This window comes from Astatotilapia calliptera, chromosome 6 (assembly GCF_900246225.1).
Source record: "Astatotilapia calliptera chromosome 6, fAstCal1.2, whole genome shotgun sequence".
NCBI classification, from domain to species: domain Eukaryota; kingdom Metazoa; phylum Chordata; class Actinopteri; order Cichliformes; family Cichlidae; genus Astatotilapia; species Astatotilapia calliptera.
The window spans coordinates 1,848,695-1,864,500 of record NC_039307.1 but is presented as its reverse complement, the minus strand read 5'-3'; the positions used below and the strand labels follow the sequence as shown (position 1 = coordinate 1,864,500).

General features: G+C 42.0%; 3 protein-coding genes across 8 annotated transcripts in view; 1 reads left to right on the top strand and 2 right to left on the bottom strand.

Annotated features, from left to right (window-relative positions):
• Window positions 1–8,801, bottom strand: part of LOC113023555 (E3 ubiquitin-protein ligase TRIM21-like) — a 29,225-nt gene extending 20,424 nt beyond the window's left edge. For 2 of the 5 annotated variants that reach the window (XR_003272594.1, XR_003272593.1), the window contains exons 1-3: window positions 5,037–8,054; window positions 4,683–4,744; window positions 4,480–4,595 (exon numbers count right to left, since the gene is read on the bottom strand). The gene's annotated coding sequence lies outside the window, so the exon portion shown is untranslated. Of the gene's footprint in view, window positions 1–4,479; window positions 4,596–4,682; window positions 4,745–5,036; window positions 8,055–8,776 lie in introns of those variants that run through there. The other 3 variants (XM_026169640.1, XM_026169641.1, XM_026169642.1) reach the window with 3 other exon arrangements.
• Window positions 1,723–3,873, top strand: LOC113023556 (uncharacterized). The gene is made up of 2 exons (XM_026169646.1): window positions 1,723–3,395; window positions 3,645–3,873. The coding sequence occupies exon 1, from the start codon at window positions 1,729–1,731 to the stop codon at window positions 2,890–2,892; it is 1,164 nt and encodes a 387-aa protein (XP_026025431.1). The 5' UTR covers window positions 1,723–1,728; the 3' UTR covers window positions 2,893–3,395; window positions 3,645–3,873.
• Window positions 8,802–11,540: 2,739 nt separating the features above from the next.
• On the bottom strand, window positions 11,541–14,539 carry LOC113024842 (uncharacterized). 2 transcript variants are annotated; one of them, XM_026172207.1, is made up of 5 exons: window positions 14,233–14,539; window positions 13,866–13,911; window positions 13,663–13,778; window positions 13,344–13,376; window positions 11,541–12,636 (listed from the first exon to the last, which is right to left on the bottom strand). In XM_026172207.1, exons 2-5 carry the CDS (start codon window positions 13,866–13,868, stop codon window positions 11,934–11,936), a joined length of 855 nt encoding a protein of 284 aa, XP_026027992.1. In that variant the 5' UTR covers window positions 13,869–13,911; window positions 14,233–14,539; the 3' UTR covers window positions 11,541–11,933. The 2 variants fall into 2 exon arrangements, with proteins under 2 accessions (XP_026027992.1, XP_026027993.1); XM_026172208.1 differs by lacking the exon at window positions 13,866–13,911.
• Window positions 14,540–15,806: the final 1,267 nt, after the last annotated feature.

Below are 15,806 nucleotides of genomic sequence, written 5' to 3'. Positions count from 1 at the left end.
AATGATCCTCTATTACCAACATTTCATCCCTGATTGTTCTGCGAAGGCCAAGCCCTTGTTCAGGTTACTTTCGGGACGACAGGCAATTCCCCATGGGAGGAAAGGAAAGAAGCTCAGGAAGCAACCCTCTGCCAAACCATCTCTGACACCAAGTGACTGGACATCAGCATGCCGCACATCATTTCAAACGCTCAAGATGGAACTAGCTAATGTTGTCACCCTGGCTCATCCCAACTTTAGTGAGCCTTTCATCCTGGCGGTTGATGCCTCCTTTGATGGCATCGGGGCAGTACTCTCACAGGTTTCTCCTGGCGAGACAGTGGCTCGACCTGTTGCCTTTGCCAGCAAGACATTGTCACGGTCTCAGATGAACTACCCAGCGCACAGACTAGAGTTCTTGGCGCTTAAATGGGCCGTGTGTGACAAGTTCAGCCACTGGCTGAAAGGAAGGCACTTCACGGCTTGGACAGACAATAACCCCTTGTCCTACATCTTGACAAAGCCACGTTTAGATGCTTGTGAGCAGAGATGGGTGGCGAAGCTTGCGGCATATGATTTTGATCTAAAGTATGTGCCAGGGGTTAGAAATACAGTTGCTGATGCTTTGAGCCGTGAACCATTTGTCGAGTCATGTATTGGTCATCGTTTGCTGAAAGAACCTTATGTTGCTAGATGAGGTCAACGGGGTTGTGAGAGGTACTGTGCAGGATGCTTTTCGGCTGACTAACAATTGCCACATTGTTCAAGACACAGAGCCAGACTCACCAGACTCTGTTTCTGAGTGCGACCTTCAGAGCGAGAGGGGTTCGATCGATGCTGATGAGGTGTCAGCTGTGCTGAGTGCGCAGTGTGACCATGGTTTGACCAATGTCAACCCACCTTTATCACAGCTCCCTGAGGTGGACCCGGTCGTTCCTCTTCCCCAAAGCCAGCTCTCGAGCCTTCAGCAACAAGATCAGGCAATAAACAGAGTCCTTTTCTATGTGCGAAGAAAAAGGAAGGCTACGAGGCGAGAAGCAGCTTCAGAACCAGGTGGTGTTGGTGGACTTCTCAGGCAGTGGAAGAAGCTTAAAGTACAGAACGGCATCCTGTACAGGGTGATAAGGCATCACCGCTTGAGTAAGAAGATTTTTCAGTTTGTTGTTCCTGATAGCCTGAAGGTTCAAGTCCTCCTCAGCCTTCATGATAATGCAGGCCATCAGGGCCAGGCACGAACACTTTCCCTCGCCCGTGAGAGGTTTTTCTGGGTCGGGATGGAGAGAGACATAACCAACCATGTTCAACAGTGTGAGAGATGTGTGGTTGGAAAAACACCTGAACCTCATGCCTGTGCACCACTAGAGAACATCCAGACGTCAGAGCCGATGGAGCTAGTGTGCATAGACTTTTGGACTGCTGAGCTCAGCGATAATAAGAAAGTGGATGTCCTGGTCGTAACCGATCATTTCTCCAAGATGGCACATGCCTTCCCCTGCCGAAACCAGTCCGCAAAACATGTCGCACGCAGGTTGTGGGATGATTTCTTTTGTGTTTATGGCTTTCCCAAGAGGATTCATTCGGATCAGGGATCAAACTTTGAGAGCAGACTGTTGAAGGACCTAATGGTTAATTAATTAATGGTCGGGCATTGTACAGCTACAAGCATTTCACCCCCATGTCATACTGTGTATGGTTGTGTGTGTGTGACAAATAAAATTAGAATTTGAATTTGAATTTGACCTCTTAGAGATGGCAGGTGTGCAGAAATCGCATACTACGCCATATCATCCTATGGGCAATGGGGTCACTGAACGGTTCAACAGGACACTTGGGAATATGCTGAGGACTCTCCCTTCTACAGCCAAGGCTAGGTGGCCTCAGATGTTACGCACTGTCACGTTCTGCTACAATTGCACAGTGCATGAGACGACTGGTTTGGCCCCCTTTTATGTCATGTTTGGGCGAGTCCCACGGCTCCCTGTTGACATGATGTTCCAACATGTGCTGCAAAATGATGATGTGATCAGCCACCATGAGTTTGTCTCACGGTTGCGGAAAGACCTGTTTGATGCCTCACAGATTGCCCAGAACCACGCTTTTCACGAGCAAGCGCGCCATGCCAGACTCTACAACCGCAAAGTCAAAGGCTCACCTCTGGCTGTAGGTGATAGAGTGTTGTTGGCCAATCGTGGTGAAAGGGGAAAAAGAAAGTTAGCCGACAAGTGGGATCCCACGCCTTATGATGTTGTGTCAGTTAGGTCTGGGCTCAATGTGTACAGGATAAGAGAGAGCCACACAGGCAAGGAAAGAGTTGTACACAGGAACCTCCTTCTCCCTGTTAACTTCCTGGGCTTAGGTGTGGAAGGGAGTCTGGCCTCCCGTGCTGACTTGGACGGAGGGAACCCGAACAGTGGAGATGACCAAGGGTCTGTGAGGTCAACACAGATGGATCATCATGACAGGACACTGGACTGGCTGCTGAAAACGCCAGAGATACAGGGTCTCGCTAATGATGAGCCGGTGGAAGTTGAAGGTTCCCTCTGCGATGTGGACCCCAGCAGTGGCTCTATCGCAGCGGAGGACCCACCCCCTGAAGTTAATGCTGAAGTGTTTGAAAACTCCATTAGTGAATTCCCCTTGCTTGCTCCCGTGAGCAGTGATGCTGCTCTCCGTCAAGGCTCTGAACCTGTTGCCGTGGCTCCTGTAGTTCCCATGGCTGATGTTGACTTAGATCTTGCTATTTGCACACAGCCTCAGAGTATTCAGGCGGGCATGGATGGGTTAGCTATCACTAGGTATGGGAGAAGTGTTAGGCCTCCCAAGAGACTGATTTGTGAGATGGCAGCGCAGAAAGTTGAGGAAACTTCTTCTGTTTCAGGGTCAGTTTTTGCATTTCTGACTAGTATGTTTTAGCTCTGAGGGAATTGACTTGGTTTCATGTATCTTTCGACTTATTTTTTTGTGTGGTCCAGGATGTGATTTGGAGTATTATTTCGGGTGCTCTTATATGTGATGTTAAGGAGGTGTAGATGGCATCTTCTCTAGTCTGTTGAAGGTATTGGGCTTGGTACCACCCAATGTCTCGACACTTTTATATAAAAGGATTCTGTATCGACAATGATTAATATTAGTGTATCGATTTTACCCCGAAGCACCTGCTGTTCATAGTTCTTTTGTTTCTGGCCCTTGATACTCCCTTGAACTGGTTTGGAGTTTAACAGAATTTAAGGGGGGTGTATGTAACGATGTAAAAGAATGGATATGGTTTTGTTGTTGTTAAATTCCTGTTAAACTTGGGATTGCAACCATGGGTTTATTTTGGAACTTTTATTTTGAAAATCCGCAGCGGTAGTCTGCTACTGGTAAACGGGCTACCCCCTAAGCCTATCGTTAGTAGCAATGAAGCTTTCGCTGTGGTAAGTTCCTCTCCGTCCGCTCTCACAGAGCATGAGTTTAAAACATATTTGAAAATCCTCATTGAAGCTAATATGACAGTGCACTAATTGCATGAACTGCCCATACGGCAGTATTTGAGTAGATTTCAGGTTTATGACCGTGTTTTGCAGTTAATAGATTAGACGGTAGGAAAAATGGACACGTGGAGCTAGCGGCTAACAGCTAGAGGAGGCTGTCGTGTCTAATAATTTTGAAACTTCTCTCAATAGTTTGGGCGGAATCCTGTTGCTGAAACCCATGGTTATTCATGTCCCATGTTATTGCAGGTACTTTGAAACATGTATATGGTTGAGCTGCAGGCTAATTCTGTTTAAGACATATTGCTTATTAAGTTTGCCCAGTAGATGGCAGCATTGTTCCATTTACTATTGTACGTAAAAGGGAATTTTGGCTTTGGTTTATTTATATTTACATGAATGTGCATTTAAGTGAATTAATTTTTCTTTTGTTATCTAAACCACAACGCAGTAATGTTTCTATTTTATTTTCCGTGATAAGTATTGTTGCCATTTTATTTTTCAATCAATATTTGTTTTTATTTATTTGGGAAAACTAAGAGTTCCACTATACGATCATAAGCCTATAGTGAGTAGCAATGAAGCTTTCGCTGTGTTTGGGCGGAATCCTGTTGCTGAAACCCATGGTTATTCATGTCCCATGTTATTGCAGGGACCCGCAAAAAGGGGAATAAATCACGCCTGAGCTCTACCTACCTCGAGTCCAGAGAGTTTTATTTACACAGCGCTGGAAAGAGAAGCTGACCAGGGGTTACACAGGTAACGCATGACCGGACAGGAGGACTTTCTAACAGGATGTATTGTGTATGGATGTGTTTCCAGAGAAGTAAACAATATTTTCCCTTTGAGTTGACACTGCACTGCTCAACACAGTGTGATACAGCTTTTAATAGCATATTAGCCACATGTTACTCTGTATTCATTTTCACACCTTGCTACAGTTTGTTTGTTAAAAACAGCTGCTGTAAACATCATCATCATCATCATGTTCAGTTTTTCTTCTGTATTTCACAGAACGTTCACTCACCTGTTCAGAATGTCTTGTACAATTGGTGCAAGCTGGTGTGGGTCAATAACAGTCTCACCGTTTGTAACGGTCATCAAAACAAGGACGGCTACAGAAACCCAGTAAGGAGCAGCCATCTGAGTGGGTTTAACAAGGATGGAAAAATTAGATGAGTGAATATATAACAGTGTCCAAATATCTGCAGACTATTCTCCAAAACTCACCATAATTAACCAGATTAACAGCTCTGCTCTTTCAGGAGATGTTTGTCTAAAAATTCAAGTGTCTGTAACAAAAAACATTTCACAGTCTGCAGGATGTCAGGACTAAATGAGAGTTTTAGGCTCAGTTTCACAGACATGAGTTTGGTCTTAGTCTGAACATTTTTTCAGTGCAGATTTTCACTGAACTTTTATTTTCTCCTGGAATGACACTGAAAAAAATCTGTCTGCCTGTTTTCTACTTTATCTGTCTTTAAAGAGAGACAAATTTACTCATCACTTGAACGTAGTGAAAAATATTCTGTGTGGTTTACTCTAAGTTGCAATCAATATTGTGCCAGTTTAAACCTTTGTTACCTGCAGTGGTGGAGAAAGGTCTGATGCTGGAGGCTCTGTTCAGGACGAGATGCTGCTGCAGTGGATGCAGCTACAAGGAGAAGACACCTTTATAGAGGGCAGGCTGATGATGGCCAAACCCTCTGAATGGCTTCATGCCCTTATTTGAACATGTCTTTAAGCCATGGGTGTAAGAGGAGGAAGAGCTGCTTCAATCTATATCAGTAAATATTGACAGAGGTGTTTACCTGGATTTAGCTCTAGTGACAGCGTTTAATCTTCATGAAACCATCCATTGCACCCTCATGCTGTGTGACTGAGGATATTTGTGGGAAGAGAATGTAGCAAGAAAAATTACATTTTATCATTGCCATAGGCCCACTACCATACATTTGAGTAGAGAGTAGTCACTAGTAGCTATTCTTTGCGTCTGTATCTTGCATTTGATATGAAGATTGTCTGCTTATAATATTAAAGTAATAAGTTCATCTAAAATGACAAGTTAACCTAAAATGCAAGTCTTTGGTCTTAGTATTTTCTATAATCTCCTTGAATTAAAGTCTAAATTGAAGTCTACACATCACATCTTTATTGTGTGTGAAAACATGTTGTAAAACTACACCACATAAACTACACAGGTAGTGAGCGCAGTCACAAACAAAACAAGTGAGAGAAGTAAAAAGCTGAGTATAATGTGAGCCGGTGCCTCTATAATTAAGCAAACGGGAACAACTTCTACAAAAGAACAAGTTAAAAAAACCCAATGAAAACAGTAAACTAGTTAAAGCCACTGTACAAATCTAAGCAACGGCACGATGGGAAAGCAGCTGTGTTCCTGAGGTCACCAACCGAGGCCTAAAGTCCAGATCAGACGGCATTTTCTGTTTCATGTATGAGGTGCTGTCTTGTCAAATCAGCCCCACTCTGTCCCTGGTTTCCTGTGCAGTCTCTGTTCTACACCATCCAAAGGTGGAAAATGCTAAAAAAAATATATCAGAAAGAGTAATGTGCCCAAAATGGCACTCAGTCCTGCATGGGGGACGTTTTGTGTGTAAACTCAGTTGTTCTAAATCCTCTTTATATTTCCAACAAACTACCAGAATTATGGTATTTGAAGCTGGTTTATTTTGCAGCTGCCACAAAAATTTTAACTCATCATCGTGACTCACATATTGACTATAGATATTTGACCATAAGGCAGAAACAACAGATTTTTTCAGAAGTAGTTTGAAATTGAAGTGTTACTTTTAAAAACTTAAGAACTGCACTAAAGCTATACACTATTACTTAGTAATTGATAATTACATATATTGATTAATATGAGGTAATTAAACATGTTTTTTTTTCCAGGTGTCTTAAAAAGCTCCGACTCAGTTTACATAGTAAAACTGATATATATACACATGTAGTTTAGCAAATCTTCCCAGTTTCTCAGCGACTACAGATGAGTAACACTAACGAGTAAGTGTGTAACACTACATGTGTAAACGCAGCTTCTAAATGTTTAGAAAAGCTGTTTATGAGAGATGACATCAGCTGACATTAAAGAGAGACCGACCCGTCTAAAGACTCACTCAGTGATGTCAGAGATAAAGCTGTGCTGAGTTTGCTGCTGTTAGCCTGTTACAGTTTGAATCTGATGATGAGACTGAGCAAGCTTTGCACATCCAGAATGGAGCAGTCGACACCAGATTTTTGATTTTCCAAAACGTCCCAAAAACGTTCTCTGACAGAGTTTATCATTGAGGGAGACTGTGTTTGAGAATGTCAGGGGAAATGTAAGAACTGTGAGGAGGTGCATCGAGGACACTGCAGCAAACCTGCAACGTTGAAAAACAAAGTGGAAAATCCACAGCCACAGAGAAACACACACCAGGACCAAACCACAGAAGCAAAAAGGCAGATTTTGTAAAAACTGTTTAAAATTTTTCTGTTTTGCAGCACTTTTGCTGACAAAGACACCCACGGGACCTGGCACACTCCTCCAAAGTAAGTAATAGGTCAATCATTAAATGACAGTATTAGACATTCAGCTACTGCTGAAAGTAGTTTAGTTGACAGAGTTCGTCTTAACTTTCTGAAGAGATCAAGCTGTTGTTTCTAGAACTCCTACAAATTAAGATTTACAGACATTACTTAGCATGTGTTAAAATAATGCCAACACTGTTTTACACACTGAAGGAAGGCAGCGTTCGTCCAGGTGTTCTGAAACAGCAAAATAGCAGTTCTGTCTTAGTGTTGGTTTCCATTACCTTGACTGGCCTGCATTACTTTTGTAATAAGGGATTACTTTGCCAGTTACTTATTTATCTGAGCCGCCACTGCCACCTGCTGGCAAAACTCAATGTCACAACAACAAAAATCTACGACCACATTAAAACAACTCCGGTTTCTTTCCTCTAATCAAACTCCTGCTAAAGAACAAACACAGTGAAAGAACCTGGAAGTGCAAAAACCCCTCAGACCAGTATCGTAACATGTTTCAGTCCAGGTTAGAGATCACTGTGGTCAGTGAAATCACAGAACAGCACCGTAGATATCAGAGCCTCTGGTTTTATGGTCCAGAGAACAAAGTCATCGTTCACTGTGAAAATGGAAAGTGGGTGGAAAAACCATGAGAAAGGTTCCAGCTGGATTTAAAGACTGGGTTGCTCACCATTAGTTCATTAGTCACCATCAGTGACAGCAGTCCATCAGTAAAAACCAGTCATCACAAAAATTTAATCTGACAACTGCGAGTGAGTAATACAAAGGAAGTCCACTCCTTAAAGGAATTTGATGTTACAGTTATTCTCCTTCAGTTAGTCCACTTTATCAGCGATTAATTCTTGTTGCCATCAGGGGGCACCCTGTGAACAGGTCTTTCTTTATAAATGCTTACTTGACAAGGACCAGAGGCGATTCTAGGATCAGAGCTTTGGTGGCGCTGAGCACCCAGAGAGCTGCCCAGCCAGGCAAAATAAACTTTACACGTCACGATGAGACTTCCTCCCCGTCTCTGTCAGTCCCTGCATCCTTAAATGTCTCCAGTTGTCCAGAGTTCCCTGTGACTGTCTCCTTGGTGCATTTAAACCCCTGTTCCTCCCTGTCCTCATCGTCTGTTGTCTTCATCTATGTTATCGTTTTTAGTAGTGTGTCACAAAAACAGCAAATATTGTCAAAAAAGTAAGAAATCTTTGGGGCTAAAATCGCCCCTGACAAGGACACAGTGAAATGTCCTTTTCCTGCCTTCTGGGAAAAAGGGGTAAAACATCATTTATTGAACAGAGTAGCCGGATCCCCTTTTTCGTTAATTCAATTTAATGCAATTCAATTCGTTTTTGTTTTTTTCCTTTTGCCTGTCCCATTTGGTTCTTTAGCCGTCAGAATTGTTGTCTGAAGACCAACAAGGAGACCCAATGGATTTATTTTGCCAAATGGATCATCATGGCATTGCCGTATTGGTCCATTTGATCAACCTTTGTTTTTATTATTTATTATATTTTCAGTTGTTACAGACGGGACAGACATGACTGAGGGAAAGGAAAGGGAGAGAGAAAGATGAAGGAAAAGAAAAACAGAAGGGACGAGGGACAGTGAGAAAGGGGAAAAAAAATCTCCTGGATCACCTGTTGAGAGAAAAACAAAAGAAAACAAGCAAAACAAAAAACCAGAGCAACATACTAAACACAACACCATCACGTTATTAAGTCTACGAACAGTGAACACCTGTGTGCACCTAGGCCCCGCCAAGTAGCCACCGGGAGTGAGCTGGTACATACCTGAGCGCCCAGCCCCGGACACCAAGAACCACCAACGCACCGACCTCTGAGGGCATCAGCCACCGGCAGGGAGTGTGGTGAGGGGAGAAAGGCCTCCAGAAGGGCCTGGGAGTTTCCAGAGAGGTGGAGTCTAAGACCCGACCTGACATATAGACACAGACAAACAGGTACTAGTGACGTTCGATTCATGAACGAATCGTTCAATACTCGAGAATCACTTTACTGACTCGTGAATCATGACTCACAAGCCCAACTGACTCACTGACTCATCCCTGTTGCTGTTAGCAAACTAATTCCATTAGTAGAAATATATCTAGCTTATAATTAAAATTGTGGGGGGGAAAACAACAGCCAGTTTCGTAACAAAAGCATTTCTGCTCTGAACTCACATCAAGAAAATAGCTCCTCGGTTCACAGTAGCATCGTGCTGCTAACATGCTAACAGCACATTTGAGCTACTGTGCTGAATCAAAGAGCGAACGAATCACTCAGGACTCACTCACCCCCTCCCTCCTGGCTCACAGCTTCTTCTTCTTCTTGGTTGGCAACCAATGTTAAGGCGCATTACCGCCCCCTGGCTCACAACGCAGTGGACATTTAGATGAGAAAATATATATTTGACACACTTAAGGAAAATACTAATAAAATACAAATAAACAAAATAAATGTTTATTAAGCAATTTTGATAAGAAATTGCTTAATTTTAGAAATATTTTGGCTCTTTGTTCTCTATAAAATAGTTGTTGTTGTTGTTGTTGTTGTTGTTGTTGTTGTTTTTAATCATTCATCTTAGCAGTGGGATTTACATGAAAAGTCAAACAAATTAAGTTTGAGTGAAAATGTAAAATTTTTGCACTCTCTGGTCAACTGACTCAGTGAATCAAATGACTCAAAACACCCAATTCACTTTGGTGAGTGACTCATTAACACTCGATTCAGTAAAAAAAATCAAATTTACCATCACTAACAGGCACACACATGTAGTGACGTGACGTTCTGTATTGAGGCTTCGAAGCTTGTGTCGAGTAATGGAGGGGGCGTTTCCGCGATGCGCGTATCGAGGCTTGCTTTATTTATGGGAGGAGCTGAAAATGATGACGTCCGAAGCCTCGCTGCCCGGCTGTACCACGTGACTGGTTCATGAAGTTGTTCGAACTTTGCCGCGAGCTATGACAGATATAAACCCCTCAGACTTCATTCAAAATGTGGGTGTTTGATGGAGAGTTGCAGTTAGTGAGAGTTAGAGACAGTTTGGAGGTTTATGAGAGTGAGGAGAGAAAGTCAGGAGAGAATGGAGCCAGCTAAGAAGAGGAGGATGTCCTCCCCTGTGTGGGAACATTTTGATCTTATTCCTCCCAACAAGGTATGTAAATTTCTACAGAAGATGTATTTTCATGATACTGATGGTGCAATACAATTTATGTTGAGCTGTCTTGACTTTTGTACAAGGTGAAGTGTTTGCTCTGTGCCAGGGAGCTGGGATATAACAACAACACCTCATCCATGCTTAGGCACTACAGAGCTTTGCATGAGAATAAGGGGGACACCGATTGTGGAGCAAGACCAGGTGAGCCATCAAATGCCATGATAATATAGCATGCAGTAATGTTACTAAATGATATAACAATATTATACAACTGTTATAAGTTACATGTGTGATATTTATATTTGTGCTTTGTCTTTATTGTCTTTCCTCAGGAGAACAATCTCCAATAGATGAAGACCTGGTTACCATGGTGATTGAGGACTCCCAGCCAGTTAGCATTGTGGAGGACAAAGGATTTAAAAGATTTGTTAAATCATTAAATCCCAGCTATGTTCTCCCCACTAAAGGTCATAAAAGCAGTAAAAATTTAGTTTTTACAGAATAAAATGTGAACAGGCAGGACTGAGGCTCAAAGCCTCAGTGTGTAGCTGTCCATACCTCAACGTTACAAAAGCACAACCACTGTCCACACCCCAACCACACCTCACCTCACAGTAAATGATCATTTCCCATACTGCCAGTATAAATATACACAGTATACTGCATCACTACAATATACATGTTTTACACACTCCTTTTGTTGTTGACATTTACAGGCTGTGTGCAAAAGGCCACACTCTTCAAATTCATGCCAACTAATATTTTTACGTCCAGTAGGTGTCCTGCTAGAGCAAATGAAGCTTCAAGAAGCTTTGTGCTGGGGTGAACCAATTGGATGAAAAGCTTCAGTGCTTCATGAAGCTTCATCTGCCCATCACTACAAACATGCATTCTGTCATGTTTCGGCTGTGTGGCAGAGCAAAGCAAAGCAAAGCTGCCCCATCTGAAGATGGCGCCCGGCCCAACCCCTGACCTGCATCTGTTGTTTTTGTCTGGATGACAAGGAGGGGAAGTTACCCATCAGCAGCTGCAGGAGTTATGGAGGGTCAGAGGTGACATCGGGCTCTACACCCGGGCTTTGCTCAGCTTGCTGCTCTGTGTGTTGTAATGTTTCAGTGTTCATGTGATTCTGTTTCAATAACTCTGCTGTTTCCAGAGGATCCTTTTGAGTGATTTGATTGTAATTAGCTGGATCTCCACACCGCTGGCTGGAGGAGGTTATCATGTTGGCTTTCAAATCTGGGAGCCGACAGTTTGTATGACAGAGTTTCTGTGGAGTGACCCGTGAATAGAAAACCTGCAGCATCTTTACCTCAAACTTCATATTTAATCATAGAAACAGAAAATACAACATCGAGCTTTAAAAGAAGGACAGACCAGATCCAAGCTGTGACATGTTTTAATGCAGCTTATTAAGCTTTAATCAGAGACAGTATCAGAGGCTATAATGGATTACACTCGCTCCACACACACTGTTTGTGTTTCAGTTCACACAATCAGAGGCGCCGACAGTATCGTGGACCAGAATGACCAGAGTGCACGATGCAGCTGTGATTTCAGGAGCACATGTTAATCTTGCTGTGACGAACACACACATTTAAAAGTTAAACATGGATGCAGGAAAACGATGCAAAGCATGGGTTACATTTTCTGTTTTTCTTTTTCCCTCTCTGGTTAATTCTGATGATTTTCTCTCATCACTCCTCTCTGGATGTTACCCTTCTGCTTCTTCTTGCCCTTACTCTTTCTCCCCACTATCCTGACTTCTCCCAACATCAGATAGTTTGCTTTTTAGGTTGGTAAACTATCTAAAATACATTCAAATGCAACATCACCATTGTTATTGCAGCTAAAGCACTTCATTTCTTGCTGCCCATGGCATCGGAATATGTTCTGAAGACCATTTGACCCTCGATCTGCGATTGCCTTCCCAAGCCACTTAAGTGATTCACCCAGGTTATTCATAAGTAGGTGCCCACTATCACGAGGTCTAAATACATCTGAAAACACAACAACATAATTCTTCCAGTTTGTTATGTCTTGTATCATAGTGAGAATATTCTGATCGTCGAGTTTGTTGGTACATCTCTGATCACATGGGGAGTCACGGACGTAGAAAACCATCAGATCATCTTTGGATTGTGTTGCGAGTAAAGGTTGAAAATCCTGCAGGGTTCGAAACTCTGCATGATCAGCTCTGCCATACTTGATTGTATCAGCACCACACAACCTTTCAACTTCAGCCCATTTCATCTGCTCTCTATGACATTTCCGCAAAACATCAGGCCACTGTACATAAGCATTAGGACACTGATCGAGAACATTGGGCCATTTCAGCACTGTGGCTGCCATCACTCTGTTACCTTGGTATACGTCACAGTTTAGAATCGTCTCCCTCACAACTTCACCATAATCAGGGACTCCATTCATATCAAACGTGTTTGTTTGTTCATTGTACGGGACGCTCACGGCCACACTGAACATGGGAAACTTTCTGTCAAAGCAAACAGAGAATATTCACCTGTAAAACATTTTCTTTATAACGTGAAGACAAAAGTATCCAGAGTGTTAAACCAGCCAAAGTGAGTTTAGTCTCCTTTTGCTCAGGAAATCAGTCTTTTTCTGACTTTTGGAAAATTGATTTAAATCTTTTGGTTGTTTTGAAAGTGTAACAGCAACACATCTTCATGCAGCTCAAGCATCAGGTAAGGAAATCCACAAAAAGTTGATTCTGTTCATCTGGATGTTTATAAGGTTGGAAACCTGCAGTCAGCTGACACTGAAGAAGTCAGCTGGATGATGATGAAACGTTTCTACCAGATGAACAGAATCGACGTTCGGGATAAAGTGTTCTACCACCTGCACCTCACCATTACACACAAACTGCTTTTGGCTGTGTTTGTGTGTTTATGCTCCTGCTTCAATAATCAACACTTGTTTTATTGATCTATAAAGTCTGCATGTTACATTGGCAGGTTGTGGTTAACGACAGTTTCATGTTCGTCTCACCAACACCCAGCGTGTCAGAGCTAAAGAACATAACAGAGACTATTATTGTCAATGACAGTGAGTTTGTAAAGATGCATTTGTTCTGTCAGTCTCTGCTTCTACATGCAGCTCTGATGATCTCAGCTTGCTTCTGTTACTATAAAGCACACTGTAAGTACTATGCTGCAGATTAAAGTGACCTTTGTTACTGACCTGTTGTTGTTTGCACCGTAGCTTGGTGTGTACCTGCCAAAAGACACACACACAGGTTCTGATGTTGATTTCACTTGGAAAGATTTACATGAAACCACAACAGTGTTGGTTTGTTTCCCTGAGAGTTTGTGAAAGGACAGAGGGGCTGATCTGTGTTAGAGTCCAGTGTGATACAGTTTTAATAGCATATTAGCCACATGTTACTCTGTATTCATTTTCACACCTTGCTACAGTTTCTTTGTTAAAAACAGCTGCTGTAAACATCATCATCATCATCATGTTCAGTTTTTCTTCTGTATTTCACAGAACGTTCACTCACCTGTTCAGAATGTCTTGTACAATTGGTGCGAGCTGGTTTGGGTCAATAACAGTCTCACCGTTTCTAACGGTCATCAAAACAAGGACGGCTACAGAAACCCAGTAAGGACCAGCCATCTGAGTGGGTTTAACAAGGATGGAAATATTAGATGAGTCAATATATAACAGTGTCCAAATATCTGCAGACTATTCTCCAAAACTCACCATAATTAACCAGATTAACAGCTCTGCTCTTTCAGGAGATGTTTGTCTAAAAATTCATTTTAAAGTGTCTTTAATAAAAAAAACTAAAAAACTCTCACAGTCTGCAGGATGTCAGGACTAAATGAGAGTTTTAGGCTCAGTTTCACAGACATGAGTTTGGTCTTAGTCTAAATATTTTTTCAGTGCAGATTTTCACTGAACTTTTGTTTTACTCTAGAATGACTCTGAAAAAAAAACTGTCTGCCTGTTTTCTATGTTTACTGTTGTTAAATTTACTCATCACTTTGAGATGATGAAAAACAAAACATTCTCTCTGTGGTTTATTCTGAATTCTAATCAATATTGTGCCAGTTTAAACCTTTGTTACCTGCAGTGGTGGAGAAAGGTCTGATGCTGGAGGCTCTGTTCAGGACGAGATGCTGCTGCAGTGGATGCAGCTACAAGGAGAAGACACCTTTATAGAGGGCAGGCTGGTGATGGCCAAACCCTCTGAATGGCTTCATGCCCTTATTTGAACATGTCTTTAAGCCATGGGTGTAAGAGGAGGAAGACACACACATACAGAGACTTGTGTTTCAGGATAACTTTTAGCAGTGGGAGCTGCTGACAGCCTCATGTCACTCAAAGCAGCACAGCTTTAAAGCTTAACACACTTTAACACTCTCACCCCAACAGTCACCCTGCTCTCGGTTATTTGTCTCAAATGAAAGCAGAGGTTTCTGAAAACAAGCAGGAAGCAGATGAGCAAAGGCGTTGTGATCATAAATCTGTTGCGACAGCCTCAGTTGTGCGAGCTGTAACCTGCTTAGTCATTACCAGATAAAGATGAAGACTTCTGCTTGGTGGATGACTAGTTCTTCTGGTCATCATGCATCTTGAAATAAAGAAAAACAACAAATTGTGACTGGGGCACAAGCTTATGTATTACTTTTCCATAAAACTGTCATGATGCTGTTACAGACTCAATCTTATAAACCAGGCCATCCTAAAGACCAAAACAGGGTCAGAATAATCATCGTTATGGAGTGAAAAACGTTTGAGTCTTGATGATGACAAAAGCATCCAATAAAGAGTCATTTGTGTGCAGCTGGTGACACAGTAAAAATCCTGACTGCCTACACATAACCCAAAAGTTGATTCTGTTCATCTGGATGTTTTCAGTGGGAGAAACGTTTCATCACTCACCCACTCCTTCAGTCTCAGCTGACTGCAGGTTTCCAACCTTATAAACAGCACATTTGACTGGAACCAGCCCAGTGATGGAACAATGGCTGGGAGGTCAGGTTATGATCATTAATATGCAAATTGTCATGACCACTGATCAATGGCCATCAGTACCAGTCACATAGAGTTGGGGAATGGCTGCAATCATAGCACTGTAAGATGGTGACAGATGTATCCTTAATGATAATGATAATAATAGTATTTTAAGTAATAATATTTTTTTCCTCTTTGTAAGGTGACCTTGGGTTTTAGAAAGGCACCCTATTATGATGATGATTATTATCAAATGATAGAATAATTAGAACAGGCCTCACCCACCCTTGAAACTGCTTGTCAGATACTTTTGAACCTCTCAAATAGAGGGGACTGTCCTAAACAGGTAATGTAGTATTTTTGAATAAAGCTGAAAGTCCACACCTCACATCTTTACTGTGTGGTGAAAACATGGTGTCGCGGCCTTTTACTTTCCAAACACCAAAAAAGTCCAAGAAAAGGCCGTGGGTGGCAACGGGAGGTTTGTTTTAGAACGCACTTCTGACTCCATTGTTTAAAAATCATATGTGGTTTATTTCGTGCAAAATTATAAACAAAAATCAACCAAATAACTTCTTTAAACTTAAAATTAAATGAAAGCTAATTTAATTTGCTTTAACAACTTCAAAAGTGGTCAAAAAATCATTTTCTAACCCTCCCGTCTTCCCATCTGACATTTGGCAA

Bases quoted from the DNA above. Each gene is read 5' to 3' on its own strand.
- LOC113023556 (XM_026169646.1), top strand. From the start codon at position 1,729: ATGGCAGGTGTGCAGAAATCGCATACTACGCCATATCATCCTATGGGC.
- LOC113024842 (XM_026172207.1), bottom strand. The intron at 13,377-13,662 runs GTGAGTGAACGT...GTCTTTTGGCAG, and splicing joins GTACAAGACATTCTGAACAG to GTACACACCAAGCTACGGTG. The intron at 12,637-13,343 runs GTCAGTAACAAA...TTGCTTTGACAG, and splicing joins TACGGTGCAAACAACAACAG to AAAGTTTCCCATGTTCAGTG.